This window comes from Leptodactylus fuscus, chromosome 1 (genome assembly GCF_031893055.1).
Source record: "Leptodactylus fuscus isolate aLepFus1 chromosome 1, aLepFus1.hap2, whole genome shotgun sequence".
NCBI lineage: Eukaryota > Metazoa > Chordata > Amphibia > Anura > Leptodactylidae > Leptodactylus > Leptodactylus fuscus.
The window spans coordinates 339,989,199-340,007,031 of record NC_134265.1 but is presented as its reverse complement, the minus strand read 5'-3'; the positions used below and the strand labels follow the sequence as shown (position 1 = coordinate 340,007,031).

At 43.6% G+C, this 17,833-nt stretch overlaps 1 protein-coding gene across 6 annotated transcripts in view; it reads left to right on the top strand.

Moving 5' to 3' along the window:
* ATP8A1 (ATPase phospholipid transporting 8A1) overlaps positions 1-17,833 on the top strand; it is a 165,481-nt gene that overhangs the window by 33,924 nt on the left and 113,724 nt on the right. For 5 of the 6 annotated variants that reach the window (XM_075261481.1, XM_075261466.1, XM_075261473.1 and 2 more), the window contains exons 5-6: positions 4,633-4,731; positions 16,643-16,688. In XM_075261481.1, the coding sequence (XP_075117582.1) occupies positions 4,633-4,731; positions 16,643-16,688 (145 nt within the window). Of the gene's footprint in view, positions 1-4,632; positions 4,732-16,642; positions 16,689-17,833 lie in introns of those variants that run through there. The other variant, XM_075261490.1, reaches the window with a different exon arrangement.

Here is a 17,833-nt window from a genome sequence, read left to right as displayed (position 1 = left end):
TGGAAGACCCTGTGGAGTTTTTTGTTCCTTTTGTTTCCATTGTAAAGCATGGACTCAAGACCTGGTTCAGCTGGTTTCCACATGTGCCTGTTACCATCCCCCCCAGCTAGGACAGCATGGCTCAACATGCGGCATGGAAGAGAAACCTACATGGAAATGCGGACTTCTTCGTTCAAGGAGATGATTTCTGGCGTCAATTGCTGATGTGTGAAGATGCTACAGCTGACTGGTATTTCTTTCTATTACTGTGGACACGTGGGACACTGTTACAGCCTGGGAACCATCACCCACCTACCCCAGGAGTTATGGAAGCTTGGCAAGAGAGCAGCACCATGTATACCTGGATGGTCTCTGACTTCCTTGGGGCAGTAGAACACTGTGGTAAGGAGGAGGAGGACGGCTTGTGATGAAGGACATTTGGGGCATTTTTTGTGGTTAAAAGGACAATAGTGCTGATGCAAGATACCGAACTATCAGCTGTGAGCAGGAGATCTCACCACCTACCAAAGGAACTGCCACATGTTATCATGATAGCTGCTTATGTCCCCCACCTCTGCAAAAATTTCTACTTGTTATATCCACATGCTGTGACCCCCCCCTCCTCGTGTCCTACAACCAAGTCGGCTGTATTATTATTATTATTATTATTATTATTATTATTATTATTATTATTATTATTATTATTATTATTATTATTATTATTAACATCAATCTGCACAGAGAACTAAATGATCCTGCAGTGTGTCTGTGTTTCTTTCTTTTTTAGTTGCTATGATTCCTAGGATTTCTCTATCTGCCATGAGCTTCTATGTGTTCCTCTCTTGTTATATACTACTGTACCATCTATGAAACTGTATCACTGAAATTTCCCCATTGTGGGACTATTAAAGGAATATCTTATCTTTTCCAGCACATTTCTCATGCTGATACAGCTCTCCTCGGCTTATACATGAGTCAGGGTCCACGGAGCACAGAAAACTGGAAGGGGGTGGTCCTTTAGTGCTACTGCTCTGTGATTGGCTTGTCATGAGGTCACGTGACTGTGATGTCATCAAAGGTCCTGTAGCCACTGGTATGTAACATCTGCAGATAAGGTGGAGTCTAAATCCTAGTAGCTCCGCCCACACCAGAGTCCGATCACATGGCCATGACGTCATCAGAGGTCCTTTAGCACACTAGGATTTAGCATCTCCCCTGCAGATGAGTGGCCGGGAGTCATTGTGTCTTATGGAAGATGTCTGTTGTATGGAGGAGAGGAAGCTCCAGTAACGTGACACACACAGGGACCTTCCTTTAGTTCCTCTGCCTAGTAATGTCCGGCATTTGGGGTTATTCATTTAGTTTCAGTAACTCCATGTGCCTCACATTAATAACAGTTACCCCATCATGTCCCTCCTATTAACCCCTGTGTGCCCCATATAAGGGTTACTAATATGTGAGACACATGAGGGGACTAATGAAGGACCTTAATTATGAAGATACCTAATTATTACCTCCATATGTCCCACATATCAGTAACTCTTATGTGAGGCACACAGGGGGTTAATGTGAGGGACATGATGGGGTTAACTGCTATTACTATGATCCCCATGGAGTTACTAAGCTGCAATGCACATGACCAGACTTTATCTGCAATGGTGGATCCCCCCCCCCCCTCGGCTTATACTCGAGTCAATAAGTTTTCCCAGTTTTTTATAGACTTCTACTGGCAACAACTGTAACCTGATCTCTCAGAGGAGTGAAAAAGCTTGACCCCCCTCTGTATATGGATTTTACCATTGAGTTCAGGTTAAGTTTATAGTGAAGGTGGAGGAATCGGAGCCTCATAATTTTTGCAGTAATAAGGCCAATCACAACATAAGCCTCTACACCGAAATCCTTATTGGTAGGAAGTATGAAAATGGATATTACCATTGCATCTTTTATAGCCTTGGCACTGGATCCATTACTTTACAATACTACTGCCAGATAATCCTTGGTTAGTCAGCCAAGGCCTATAGTCTTTTACTCGCAGCACTCTCTTTCAGATGGAAAGGCATGTTGTACTAGAAAAGCAGACTGTCTCCTAGAACTGTAATGACTTGTTAAGCCTCAAAGAAGATGTATTCAGACTTGTCACCTATTAAAGACCATCAATGTTAGATTGGTAGGGTCCAACTCTTGGCACCTCCCTGATAAGCTCTCTGAAGGATCCTCAATGCTCTGGTGAGCACATCCGTCTCTTTATTGTTTACATTGGTCCGTCTATCTACATTCCCTCGACTTGATGGCAACACACGGTATTGCAGCTTTGTTCTACTCATTTGAATTAGTCAACGCTGTATATGTGTTACTATGTGAACAAGGGTCAAACCACCCACTGATACAATAAGGATAGGCTATATATAATTTGAAACCATGAGGCCATTTCTACTTGACCACTGGTGATGTCCATAGGACCGTATCCGCTTCCTTAATGGCAGTCTTTTAGGTCTAGTATACCTTCCAAGCCAATAAACATGCCATGTAGGGGCCTTTAGTAAAATCAGAAAGATTCCTTGGTGGCTACAAACCAATGATGCAATGCAAAGAAAATAATCTCTTTATGGGTATGCAAATCAGTGCACTGGGGGTGGAGCCTGGAGCACTGCCCATCGCTGTCTCTGCATGCATGACAGCTGCCGATAGGCAAATCTGGTAAATCGTGTTCTGCAACATTGCAGGCTAATTTGCATATCTATATTAAAAAAAAAAATTGATCTAATTTCTGCATTCCTTCTTCGGGTTGTGGTCACGAAGCCCACACATGACATTCTTATTGGTTTGGGAGACATTTTAGACCCGACAGGCTCCCTTTGGAACTGCTCCAACCCTCTCTAGTAATTTCAGTAGACAGTCCAATTTATTACTTTCCCAGTTACATCACCTTTCATGGTAGAAACCTCTCCATCAGATAAAATGAGGCGTGCACATACCACTGCTTACAGATCGGAGGTTTACTTGTCCTCTGCTTGCTAGAGCATTATTATAGAGGTCTCCATGACAGATTCTCCTCCCATTTTTAGTTAAAATAATACCGTATGTCTGCATGGTCTAGACCATGACAATCTTATTTATCTGCTATTATACAGCTAGACATGCAGGCTGCTTTAAGAGATGCCATCTCTACCTGACTGTATACTCCATTAGAAATGCAATTACAGGAGCGGCTGCCATGGGAGCTGGGAATGTTTCTTCAGTCCTAGAACCGGTGAATAAAATAGGCATTGAGCGTCCAGCTGCTCGCACATCACCCGTCCTGCTGTTAGCAAATGCTTCACATCACAGCCTATAGAATGACTTGTAGTGACAGAACAGACATTTACAGTGTCCAGGTGCAAAATGCGTTGTAGCTCATGTCAGGGCATGGAGGTTAGGACCTGAATCAGAATCTGAATGCATTGGGTATTTTACCTTGATGTACAATTAATGCCCATTATTTGTGCCACATCCCTTTTAACATATAAGTATACTGTATATTGGGTGGTTGCTTCATATATACTGTAAGAGATAAGATAATCCTTTAATAGTCCCACAATGGGGAAATTTCAGTATGTTACAGCAGCATAGTAATACAGATACAGGATAATACCAGTAATATATTATGGAAGTAGACACACATGTGCTGAGAAGAGAAGATATACTAGGAGTCCATAGCAGCTAAGGAACAGAAGAAGGAAGACTTCAGGATCATTTAGTTCTCTATACGTTATCTCCACTTGGTCTGATGTAGATTATACAGCCTGGTCGCGGTTGGAAGGAAGGACTTGCGTTAGCGCTCCTTCTCACACTTTGGGTGAAGCAGACGGTCACTTACAGGGCTGCCAAGTCCCATCAAGGTCTCATACATGGGGTGGGATTTGTTCTCCCGCATGGAGGTCACCACGGACGGTATCCTTCTGTCACCCACCACCTGTACTGGGTCCAAGGGGCGTCCCAGGACAGAGCTGGCCCTCCTGATCAGCCTGTCAAGTCTATTTCTGTCCCTGGTTGATATACTGCTCCCCAGTTTTGCAAAAAACCGCGCGGGAAAAAACGCGTCACAGTTTTTTTCAGCCCATTCACTTTACAGGAGGGGAAAACAGCCTGGCTTTTTTTTGTTTAAGCTGTTTTTTACAAAAAAAAAAAAAAAAAAAAAGCTCCAAAAAAAGCTTGGTAAGGTCCAAAAAAAGCTTCCTAATTAGGAAGCTTTTTTTTCCGGTGCCAAAATAAGCCACACATTATTTACGTGTGAACTAACCCTAAAGGGGTGGTCTGGGATTTTTATATAAATGCCTTAACATCAAATGTGATAAAAGAATAAAATAAAACTAGCGCACCCTTTAAATCTCCCGCCACTGCAACGCAGCTGCCATTCGTTGCTTCTTTGTTCTGCAGTGATGACATCACGTGCATCCACGTGACCAATGCAGCCAATCACTGACCTCCGTAGTACTATGTCATAATGTACATGCAAGCAATGGCTGCAGCGATGATGTGTATGTGCAGCAAAGATTAATGGGTATGGTCAGTCTTTTCTTTTTCTGTTGGGGTACTATTTTCATGTTGTGAACACTCCTTTTAAATATGAACCCGGCGGTGGCAACATTACATGGATTCTTTTCTATCTTTCAGCAAATTCCTGATGTGTCTCCAACTGGTCGATATACGACTCTGGTTCCGCTGCTGTTCATTCTAGCTGTGGCTGCTATCAAGGAAATCATAGAAGATGTTGTAAGTATTACTCACTTTTTATGTCTTTGTCATATGGCTGCTGGATCCACTAGGCAGATTGAGATGTATCCTTTGGCTATGTTCACATCTACATCAGAGGCTCCTTTAGTACTTTTTTTGTCAGGCAAAATGATGGACGCCAGAAAGGGAAGCCCAATAAGACGCCATTCTAGACGGTCTGTTGGCAGTGCTTGTGTAACGGAGCAAAAAAGCAGAAAACGGCACAGGTGTGAAATGAGCCTTATTGTCATATAATACCTCAATATCTCAGGATGACTGCTTCAGCTATTTCTGGGCTACTGCAATAGGATGAGCAAGATGGCAGATGAATTTTATGAACTATATTACTGTAAGTGTCATGAATACACAAACATTTCCCGTATACAGCAGTGTTTCCTAACCAGGCTTACTATCTATACCATAGGTAGGGTGGGCACCTTGCTGTATAAATTACACGGCAGTGGGGGACACTTTCCTCTTAGCTCCATATTGAGTAGACCTTTTAAAGGGTTCGACCTATAAATCCACCTGACATAGACTCACTAGCCTTAGGCTGGGGTACTGGCCTAACTGGTTTTTGTTATTTGTTATCAATCGCCCACATACTAGAGGACAGGCATGCATACAATCGGACTGAGCCGGTATTAGGACCTAATACACACTAGCAGGGCATGTAGTTATCACTCCCTCCTATATAAAACCCTGCACCCCACACACGCTCAATTGTCAGCACATTGGTAGATTATAAGCTCGGCATGATGGTCCGTTTCACCAGACAAAAGCCAGTTCATCAGAGGCAATGCGAGCTATTTAAATAATGCCTGCAATGTTGCATAGCATCAGTATATGTTAGTAGCGTGTAGTCGCTCAGGCTGTAATGTATAGCTGATCGTATGCCTCCCCTGCATAGTTATTGGTGTACTCGGTCGAATACCACGTGGGAAAAATTCGATTCCCCTCCCTATGCAGGGGAGGTGTTCGAATATACTCGCTCATCTCTAATCGCTGGAGCTTTGACCTCTGCGACCCCCAGTGAGCACAAAATGAAGTGTCCCCAAACTCCCTGTAAAATCCACATATATGGCCACAGTTCCATTTTACTTCTATTGTCAGTCCCAAAGAAATGAATAGTATGTTGGCCACGCTTGGACACTACCACTCCATTTACATAGGGGACACGGGAACCACCTTTGGGGATGCCAGTGATCATCACCCGAGCGGTCATACATTTATCAGCAAAGGTTATGTTCTATATTATAAAGTGGTCAGTGGAGGTCTGACCTATGGGAACCTCAGAAATCCTGACCATAGTGGGAGCCGAGTGTTGGTTGAAAAAAGGAATTTCATTGTAAGCTTTTCCCACAATGCATCTGGGTGTTCAGGGAATTGCAGCTGGCCCTCCTCACTTGAGTGGGGTCACTCTTCACTTCCCTGCAAAACATGTGGCTGGGGTGAACTGTCCAGCTTAAAGAGGCTCTATCAGCAAAATTTTGCTATATGATCCCCCACATATGCCTGAATAGTCTTTAAAAAGGCTATTCAGGCACCGCTAATCTTATTTTAACCCCCCCACACCTGTTTTAAAATAAAACTATAAAAACATAAATGTAAATCATACCTTAGCGTGCACAGTGGGCGGTCCTGCTCGATTCAAGTCTTCTTCTGACACGCCTACTTCTTCTTTTGGCGACGCCCTCCGATTCGGGCTCTTCCCCGGCTTCATTGTCGTTGTCTTCCGGCTATTAACGTATATGTAGGGCTTATACAGCATAATTTTGCTGATAGAGCCCCTTTAAAAAAAAAAAGTGAAGAGAGGGAAAATGTATGATGATGGAGGTTAGAATAAAAATGCTAAAAAAAATAATTGGGAAAGCCAATGAACAATTGAAGTAAAACTAAGAAATGTTGCATTATATCTGAGAAGCATTTTCCCCTGATAATTCCTATTATCAGTTCCTCTCCTGTCTGCTAGCCTGCTATATTCACTTCTCCGTCCTGTCTTCTCCTCAAAAAAATTTAGTATAAGGAAAATGTTTGTTCTCGTACCGTGTTAGCCAGTGGGTAGGAAATCTATAAAAAAAAACAAAAAAAAAAAAACTTGATAGTTCTCAGTAGTTCATTCCTTTTTAAACAATTTATGGGGAGGGGGAGGAGGCAGCAGGGGATCTGTCATTGAATTGAGCAGTTTAGCAGTCAGGAGAGGAGCTGATCTCAAAAGATAGAAGCATTATCCTCGCTTAACATATATTACAAAGTTTCTTATATCCACTTGAACTATTCATTGACAAACAAAATTGGAACAAGAGTCATTATTTAAACTTCAGATTGTCGCGCTCGCCCCTTTTTATGGGCAGAGTGGAGCAGAGACCAAACCTCAGCCCAACTAATGCACTACAACTCAGCGCAAAAAAACGTACACCAGTTCCTGACTGCCGTAGATTTTATTTTGGTGCATGGGAATCTCTTAATAATTCGGGGACATCTCGTGCCAGTGGGGAATGGGTTAAGACTGGTGTAGGAAACCTCGGTCTTTATACATTCCCCCCATGATTCATTTGGCGCATGTCATAAATGCCACCGTTTTATGACTGAATCCTTTTGCCCAATAAATATTCACTCTGAACAAACCGTGTCTCTCCAACTCCTCACTCTCCTACCTTGATCTTGTCCCCTTGGTTGTACGAGTGCCGCCACCACAGCTTTACCTGACCTTATACCATCACTTCATAAATAGCTTTGATTTTTCCAGGCGCTAACTTGATTTTTACAGTCCCATTGTTGTCTCGTTCAGCTACACTCGATGCCGCAGTGTTCTCTGATTTTATTGTTGTAGATTGTACTTGATAACGTTACATAATGAATTCAGCTCCGGTAGAGGCAGACGAAAACTTCTGCCAGGTAGAATAACCTTGCTAGCGCCTCCTGGGAGACCTTTGTCGTCTTGTGTGTATCCCCCTAAGAATACTGCTCATGTAATCCTGACTTATTAATGTGTGCTTGTCTTACGTTTTATAAATATGCTGATACATTTGTGAAGCTGGATGTATTACAATGCTCCTTAAAAAAAACAACCATATTCTGTGTATATTGTCCTTGTTTTTTGTGTTCAGGATAACACAAAGGGGGGGGGGGGGTTATTTCCTGTACATAAAGCAAAAACTGGCACAAATGGGTTGCCTATCTTTTGCACATGGCCCTTTAAGAGTCTGTTCACATGGCGGAAAAGGAAGAGGAATGCTCTTCATTTTCCACCACCGGCATTTTAGTCGAGGTTTAGTCGCGACGGGGTGCCAATGTAGGGCATCAGCATTACATTGCAGCATCCCGCTCCTGATTGGGCCCAGATGAATGGAGTCTCGAGCCGTGGACACCGCAGCTGAATAAGCCACAGAATTTGTGGCAGGATTGAGCAGGACGCTTCATTTTTTTTTCCGCGTCCTGCTGCGATCTCTGCCTCCCATTGAGAACAGTGGGAGGCAGATTGCAGAAGGACACTGCCCTGGCTTTGGGGGTGAAAACCGCCTCCAAATCCATGGCAAATTTCTCTGTGTGAACAGACCCTTATGTGCCGAAGATGTTACATACCATAACTTAATATATTTGATGATCACATGCACTACGGTCAGTTTAGCTTTATTTACTATACCATACAAACCTTCTTTGGGTAAGTGCATATTCACACAGCAGGGTTCTCCATCCGAGTGTTAGCCATCGTAATCAAAGCCTGCTCATGGTCCAGTAGACATACACTATGTGATCAAAAGTATCTGATGGCACACACATTGCGATGCCTAGCTCTCTTTGTTTAGGTAGAGAAGCTGGAGGGTTGATGTCTTGTGGTCTTCTCTAGATACACCATGTGATCAAAAGTATCTGGACCCCTGGCTGACAATGACGTACAAGTTGGTGGCGCCCTCCATGGGTAATGCTGGATACAATATGGTGTTGGCCCACCCTTAGCCTTGATGACGGCTTCCACTCTCGCAGGCAGACGTTCAATCAGGTGCTGGAAGGTTTCTTGGGGAATGGCAGCCCATTCTTCACGGAGTGCTGCACTGAGGAGAGGTATCCATGTAGGTCGGTGAGGCCTGGCACCAAGTCGGCGTTCCAAAACATCCCAAAGGTGTTCTATAGGATTCAAGTCAGGACTGTGTGCAGGCCAGTCCATTACAGAGATGTTATTGTGGTGTAACCACTCCGCCACAGGCCGTGCAGTATGAACAGGCGCTCCATCGTGTTGTAAGATGCAATCGCCATCCCCGAATTGCTCTTCAACAGTGGGAAGCAAGAAGGTGTTTAATACATCCATGTAGGCCTGTGCTGTGATAGTGCCACGCAAAACAACAAGGGGTGCAAGCCTCCTCCATGAAAAACATGACCACACCATAACACCACCGCCTCCGAATTTTACTGTTGGCACTACACACGCTGGCAGATCACGTTCACCGGGCATTCGCCATACCCACACCCTGCCATCGGATCGCCACATTGTGTCCCGTGATTCGTCACTCCACACAACGTTTTTCCACTGTACAATCGTCCAATGTTTACGCTCCTTACACCAAGCAAGGCGTCGTTTGGCATTGACCTGCGTGATGTGTGGCACCCAATCACCTGACCACGTTCGAAGTCCGTGAGTTCTGCGGAGCGCCCCATTCTGCTCTCTCACGATGTCTAATGTCTACTGAGGTCGCTGATATGGAGTACCTGGCAGTAGGGGGCAGCACAATGCACCTAATAGGAAAAACGTATGTTTATGGGGGTGTCTGGATACTTTTGATCACATAGTGTATATGAATCTATTCACAGGACTGTGGTTTTATCGGCCCCTGTCATATATTGGGCCATATTCATGGTTCCCTCTATAGTCCCAAGTCTGAGGGATCTGTGAAGATGGATTACCCTTGGATGAGTACAAAAAGTATGTTTTTCACAGCCAAGTACAAAGCCAGTCGAGTGAATGAGTCGTAATGTGTATTTTTTTTTTTCCCTGCAAAAATATATGCAAAAACATGTTAGTTATATGATGACGCTACAGCGCACAGTTCTCACAAATGATCAAAGCCAGACTTCCATCTTAAGATCCGAGTTCTGTTTTTTCATGTTAGCAGTATACTGTCCGCACTAATAGTATTACATACATACATATCGTGCAGTTTATTGGCGTACATGCCACTTCTTTTTCTTTAGATGTTGTATACAGAGGCTGGCGGGGATTGAGGCTTGTAGCACTTTTTTGCTCAGCGGTTTATGCAGGATTTTCGGGCACTAGTCACAGATGTGAGGTTGCTACAATGAGTCATTCCAGGGTTGGGGCTGTTTAGCTCACAGAGCATTGCCTGGACAGGTGATAGTTGTTTCCACTTCTCTGTGTATAGTAGGACTATCTATGTACTCAATTACAGCCTCTATGTGTAAACCAGTTGACAATAAATACAGTATATTAAAAATGGTGTTTATTTTATCGGGTTTTCCATGACTGTATCCTATTAATATTATAAATGTGAAAGTTTGTGAGTTTGTGGGTTTGCATGTTCGGATGTTTGTTCCTCAATCACGGAAAAACCGCTCCACCGATTTGGCTGAAAGTTTCCACAAACATAGTTAATACACCCGATTGCGCAATAGGCTACTTTTCGTCACAACAGTGCACATACGTTTGTGCCAGGACCCCCACAAACCCCAAACTCACACCACCATCTTTGCAATCTCACACACTTTGCAAGCCACAAAATTCCTATTGCCCTCTACAGCCTCGCCCCTAACCCCACACAATCACATATACAGATACTTTACCACTTTGCCCCTCCCCTTAACGATACTCCAGGAGGCGCTCTTTAACGCTCCGGAGCAGCTATGTTTGCCGACCCCCATCACTCTGATAATCCGCGACACCGCCCACCCATGTCAATACCCCTAGGCGGTCTAATAAATGCAAAAATTTTTTTTAAAAAAAAAGTAAAAAAAAATAAATAGGATTAACAATTCAAATCACCCCCCTTTCCCTAGAACACATATAAAAGTAGTTAAAAACTGTGAAACACATACATGTTAGGTATCCCCACGTCCGAAATCGCCCGCTCTACAAAGCTATACAAATATTTTTCCTGTTCGGTAAACGCCGTAGCGGGAAAAATGGTCAAAAGTGCCAAACCGCCATTTTTTCACTGTTTTGATTCTGATAAAATTGTGAATAAAAAGTGATCAAAGCAATAACATTTCCCGAACATGGTAGAACTACAAAGTACACCCGGTCCCGCAAAAAAATATGCCCTATACATCCCCGTACACGCATGTATAAAAAAGTTAGGGCTGTCGGAATATGACGACTTTTCAAAAAATAATTTTTTAACACAGTTTTGGATTTTTTTTTAAGGGGTCAAAATGTAAATAAAACCATATAAATTTGGTATCCCCGGAATCATAACAAAACACAGAATACAGGGGACATGTCATTTTGGTTGCACAGTGAACGCCGTAAAACCAAAGCCCGTAAGAAAGTCGCAGAAATGCATTTTTTCTTCAAATCCACCCCATTCTGAATTTTTTCCCTGCTTCCCAGTACATTATATAGAATAAATAATGGTGGCATCATGAAGAAAAATTTGTCCCAGGAAAAATTAAGACCTCATATGGCTCTGGGAGCGGAGAAATAAAAAAGTTATGGGGTTTAGAAGGAGGGGAGTCAAAAACGAAAATCAAAAAATGCCATCGGCGGGAAAGGGTTAACTTCAAATACTTCTGTACCAAAGTCACTATGTAAAGTTTCTCACAACACCGTATATATAGCAGCTCAAATACAAAGTAACTTCAACACAAAAGTCTCGCGTATTCTCTGAATTACAGCAAAAACAAGATACAAAGTTACATTTCATATCCCATACCTTATACACAGTACGAAAACCTTACCCACCCCTGTATATACCCACTGCTACAAGCACCGCAGACGAAGGCGCGGGTACCAGCTAGTTATTAATAACCTTTCATCATCGGTGCAGGGTATATCGCCACATTGTGTGCACATTCTTTATATTTGCCAGAGATACATCCAGTATATATGTGGTCCTGAGAGCCCTGTATACCTGATGAATGCACTTGTGTAATCTTAGAGAACCTTTCACCACCTCCATCTACTTTAGTTCATATTAATAGGTGCCGCTCCACTGATCACAGCACAGTTGGAATTTTTTCTCTAGTCCTCGACCATTTCTGAGCAATAAGTGCAGTTGGTTTTGATACCTGATGTGCTACTTGCTAGACTCTGACGGGTGGGCGGCATCAGGCAGGGGGTGTGATTCAGAGCTCCAATCAGAGCTGCTGATGGGGCTGGGATGATGTCATCCCAGGTCCTACAGCGTCCCAGGTCCTGCAGCGAATTCAAAAGTGAAAAGCACCGGTCACGGGAGTGAATTGCGGTGATGTACGGGAATTCCATGTAACCCATCGTTCAATCCGGGACCCAAGGTATGTATGTGCGCAATTTCAGCCAAATCCGTTCGCCCGTCTAGGTGTCATCCCCTTCCAACCCCCCTTCTCCCCCCCCCTGACCCCTTTGCACCCACCCCCTGACCCCGGCCTCGGCCTCCTCCCCTGCCTGGGGTTAGGAGCTAGGCCCAAGAGGGCAATAGGGAGTTTGTGGCTTGCTATGCTAAAAAGTGTGTGGGATTGCAGAGCTGGTGGTATGAGTTGTGGTTTTGTGGGGGTCCTGGCAAAAACGTATGTCTGCAATTGTGACGAAAAGTAGCCTATCGTTCAATCCTGCCTAGGAACTATGTTTTTTGAAAATTTGAGCCTAATCGATTGAGCGGTTTGTGCGTGATTGAGGAACAAACATCCAAACACACATACTTTCACATTTATAATATTACTAGCTGGTACCCGCAACTTCGTCTGCGGTGATTGTAGCAGTGGGTAAATACAGGCGTGGGTAAGGTTTTCGTACTGTGTATAAGGTATAGGATATGAAATGTAACTTTGTATCTTGTTTTTGCTGTAATTCTGAGAATACGTGAGACTTTTGTGTTGAAGTTAATTTGTATTTAAGCCGCTATACGGTGTTGTGGGAAACTTTACATAGTGACTTTGGGACAGAAGTATTTGAAGTTAACCCCTTCCCGTCGATGGCATTTTTTGATTTTGGTTTTTCATTTTTGACTCCCCTCCTTCTAAACCCCATAACTTTTTTATTTCTCCGCTCCCAGAGCCATATGAGGTCTTAATTTTTCTTGGGACAAATTTTTCTTCATGATGCCACCATTATTTATTCTATATAATGTACTGGGAAGCAGGGAAAAAATTCAGAATTCAGATTTGAAGAAAAAATGCATTTCTGCGACTTTCTTAGGGGCTTTGGTTTTACGGCGTTCACTGTGCAACCAAAATAACATGTCCCCTGTATTCTGTGTTTCGTTACGATTCCGGGGGTACCAAATTTATATGGTTTTATTTACATTTTGACCCCTTAAAAAAATCCAAAACTGTGTTAAAACATTTTTTTTTTTTGAAAAGTCGTCATATTCCGACAGCCGTAACTTTTTTCTACGTCCGTGTACGGGGATGTATAGGGCGTCTTTTTTTGCAGGGTCGGGTGTACTTTTTAGTTCTACCATTTTCGGGAAATGTTATTGCTTTGATCACTTTGTATTCAAATTTTTATCAGAATCAAAAGAGTGAAAAAACGGCGGTTTGGCACTTTTGACCATTTTTTCCGCTACGGCGTTTACCGAACAGGAAAAATATTTGTATAGCTTTGTAGAGTGGGTGATTTCGGACGCGTGGATACCTAACATGTATGTGTTTCACAGTTTTTAACTACTTTTATATGTGTTCTAGGGAAAGGGGGGTAATTTGAATTTTTAATCCTTTTTATTTGTTTTTATATGTTTTTTACTTTTTTTTAAACTTTTTTTTTTGCATTTATTAGACTTCCTAGGGGTATTGACATGGGTGGGCGGTGTCGCGGATTGTCAGAGCGGTGGGGGTCGGCAAACATGGCTGCTCCGGAGCGTTAAAGAGCGCCTCCTGGAGTATCGTTAAGGGGAGGGGCAAAGTGGTAAAGTATATGTATATGAGATTGTGTGGGGTTAGGGGCGAGGCTGCAGAGGGCAATAGGAATTTTGTGGCTTGCTATGGTCCAAAGTGTGTGAGATTGCAAAGATGGTGGTGTGAGTTTGGGGTTTGTGGGGGTCCTGGCACAAACGTATGTGCGCTGTTGTGATGAAAAGTAGCCTATTGCGCAATCGGGTGTATTAACTATGTTTGTGGAAACTTTCAGCCAAATCGGTCGAGCGGGTTTTGCGTGATTGAGGAACAAACATCCAAACACACAAACCCTCAAACATCTAAACTCACAAACTTTCACATTTATAATATTAATAGGATAATAAATACAATAAGTATGTTGAGCTACCGTATTTTTCGGACTATAAGACGCATTTTTTTCCCCCAAAATTTGGGGGGAAAAGAAGGGTGCGTCTTATAGTCCGAATGTGGCGCCTGGCACCCGCTGTAATAGAGAGACGGATGCCGGCAAGGGATAGATGCAGGTGCCGGGGCCTGAGACATCGCTTCGCTCCTCTGCCCTGCATGAAGCCAGCAGCGGCGATGCTATTCCGCTCCTCCGTCCCCCCGCCGCTGGCTTCATGCAGGGCAGAGGAGCGCAGCGATGTCTCAGGCCCCGGCACCTGTGCCAGCGTCTATCCCTCGCCGGCATCCGCCTCTCCAGTACAGTGGATGCCGGGTCTGTAGTCTGGATTGGCGGCTCCCTCTCCCCCGGGGCTGGTCCCCACCGGCCCCATACCTGTGAAGTTGCAGGCCGGCTCCTGCACGGCGATATCGCAGGAGCCGACCTGTTCGGGTGAGAGCCGGGAGCCTAATGAGGCTCCCGGGCCTGTCACGGCTATATTAGTATTGCGGCTGGGTCTATGACCAGCCGTAATACTAATATACAGAATGTCCCATAGACGGCAATACAGTTGGGACAGTATGGGACTTGCAATCAAGTGACCGCAGGTTCAAGCCCCTGGGGGGGGAATAAAATAGTAAAAAAAAAAAAAAAGCTATAAAAATATGAAATAAAAGTTCTAAATCACTCCTTTCCCTAGAATATATATAACAGTAGAAAAAACGCTCTATGCGTCCCCGTACAGCTGCAGGGTCACCTGTCAATGTGGCCTTGCAGCTGTTGCAAAACTTCAACTCCCATATATTAAATATTTTACCAGTTTTTGGTTCAATTTTTTTTTCCCTATTTTCCTCCTCTAAAACCTAGGTGCGTCTTATAGTCCGAAAAATACGGTATATATGGTAATTTGCTTAAAAGTCTATGGATGACCTATGTCAAACGGTCACACCTGGCCAAAGACTGCCTGGTATTGCTGCTTACCTCCTCTACAGAGGATGGGGCTGAGCGGTAGGGCCGCCTGGGGACAGGTTTGATGCTATTTTGGGGTAGAAAAGCAGCCTTTCAGCATTCCTTAAGGTAGGAAGGTCTTCTAGATGAAGTAGTTTGCAGATCCAACAGCTGCCGTGTGTTCCTGAACGCCATCGTAGAGTATGGGCAGGGTGTTATCGGCTTATCTCATATGGGGAACAAAGAAGACAACCTTGTCTGTCTTGCAGCTGCAACTTGCACTATACTTGGCAGGTATTACATGGGTATCACTACTGTTCAGTACTATTCATGGTCAACAAGGTGCAAACCATTTCTGATTTTGTGATAGAGCCCTGTGGATTGTGCTTTTATACAGGTGACCATATTGATACAAGCCTTACCTCTACCTAATGTATATCCAGTAACAAGGCTTCTGCCAATACACTGCAAAAGTGCTGTAATCCTAACACTTGCATTGTTACATATACGTGTACACAGATTAACCATAATCCTATCCAACAGTTGAAGTGAGTAATATATATTATCATGTTATATCGGCATCTTTCAAGGAGTAGGTAACAAGTGAACAAGGATATGGGTTAGTTTTGACACTGATCACATTTTGGTGTGAAGATGACAGGGTCAGAGCATTTCCAGAAAACAGCAGGTCTTGTAAGCGGTTCCTATAGGTAGTGGTTAATACTTACTGAAAGTAGTCCAAGGAAAGATATAGGGCTGTGTGGTCATGTCAGGGGCCATTGTGTAGGAGAGACTTAGAAGTGGACTTAGTATTAAACTAGCGCCTCATCAATCTCCTGATCTTGGAGAGGAGGGGGCACTAGAGCATTATACCATAAGTACCCTTTAAAGAGGTTGTCCCATGAAAAGCATCCTATCTATACTGCTAGTTTATGTGGATTTAAGACTTTTCATAAATACATTGCTTTATCAAAACTGCTTTGTTTGGCTGCTATCTTAATTTATTCACTTCATTGTTGACACTGCGTTTCTATGGCCACTGGGCTTATCTGCTCAGTTCCCAAGTGATGTAGCTTCCTGCTCTCAGGGGGGAGGGGCTGACAAGCAACAGAGCTCCTCAGATAGGGGAGGGGGGAGGTGAGAGCTCCGGGATTACTGTGCTGTCTATCTTCAGCTTTTCCACTTATCAGCCTGTTTAATTGAATTTGGCTGATAAGGGCTGAGATAAGGAGTCCGTTACCTCTGTATGTAATGCAAACTGACTCAAATGCAGCTCTGCTACATCAGTTTCCACATCAGCTTCATACTGTGGTAATGCATTTACAACCAATCCCTCATTACTGACTGCAAACATAGCAGATAGCAGAGCAAGTGAAACCCCGCCCACCAATGTGCCGCGAAATGAAGGAAGTGAAGAGATCACAGAGCCTGAAGGCTGCAGCACAAGAGTTATGGGAATACCCCTTTAAGTGCCACACATACAGTATGTGTTATTAGATATTTGAATGCTATAATGGTATTAAAATTAATAATGCCATTTTTTTCCTCTTTCTGTTACAGAAGCGGCACAAAGCTGACAATTACGTGAACAAGAAGAACACACAGGGTACGGTAACCCTTCTCTAGTGCTTGCTTGCTCTTAGTCGGATCCTTCATGTATAATTGTACCCGGGTTGTGATGCCAGTCTTGTGACAAGGTCATGACGTACAGGCTTTAGCTGGTTTCATTTTCAAGGGAAGAATTTACTGGCATACAGCAGGAGTATGCTTTATGAAGACGCAATGTTCCCTGAAGGGTCCTTAAGGATATCTTACATCACCATCCCAGTACACAAGCACAGTCACTTTCTATACAGAAACACAATGGTATTCCTTTCTGGAATTCAGAAAAAGAAAGAATTTTAATGTCCCAGTGGCTAAACTAGCAATATAGTAATATGTGGATCATCGTAACGTAAATGAGGTTTAGTGCAGGAGTCACTTTAGTATTTTCACTGTATTGATAGCTCTGTTCAGTCCCTACATTTCGGGTTTGCCAGCTGTGCTGTCTATACACAGAAGCTCATATTGCTGACATGCTCAGATTCACTATATTATGAAGGCTGTGTTGTGGAAAGTGAATATCCACTGTTTAATACCATTTCATTTTTCTGTATTTTAATAGGCTCAGAATAATGTGCTGGTTAATGTATATATATTTCAGGAATACATTTTTCTAATACTGAGCTCCAAATTCCATTCAGAGACCTATATACAAGACACTAGCCTCTGGCTACGACTTCGTCTGCGTGTTGTTGGCATAGATGATCCGCCTATATTCAGCAAATTGCTGCTGTTGATGGTTTGCCTGCTCCAGTATTTTGGCAGCTCTCAAGTTGTCCTGCTGCTTAACTCCTTCCTCGTGCTGTGATTGTTCCGGTATCTCAGCAGCTCGCTGGGACGCCATATAACGAGCGTGTTGATGGCGTTGATGATTCGCATGCTCTAGTGTTTTGGCAGCTCTCAAGCTGGCCTGCTGCTGAACTTGTTTCTTGCACTGTGCCTGTGATTGTTTCGGCATCTCAGCAGCTCGTTGGGACACCATATAATGAGCGTGTTGTTGATGTTTGATGATCCGCCTGCTCCGGCATTTCGGCTGCTGTCAAGCTGGCCTGCCGCTGAACTTATTACTCACGCTGTGCCTGTGATTGTTCCGACATCTCAGCAGCTCACTGGGACGCCATATAATGAGCGTGTTGTTGGTGTTGATGA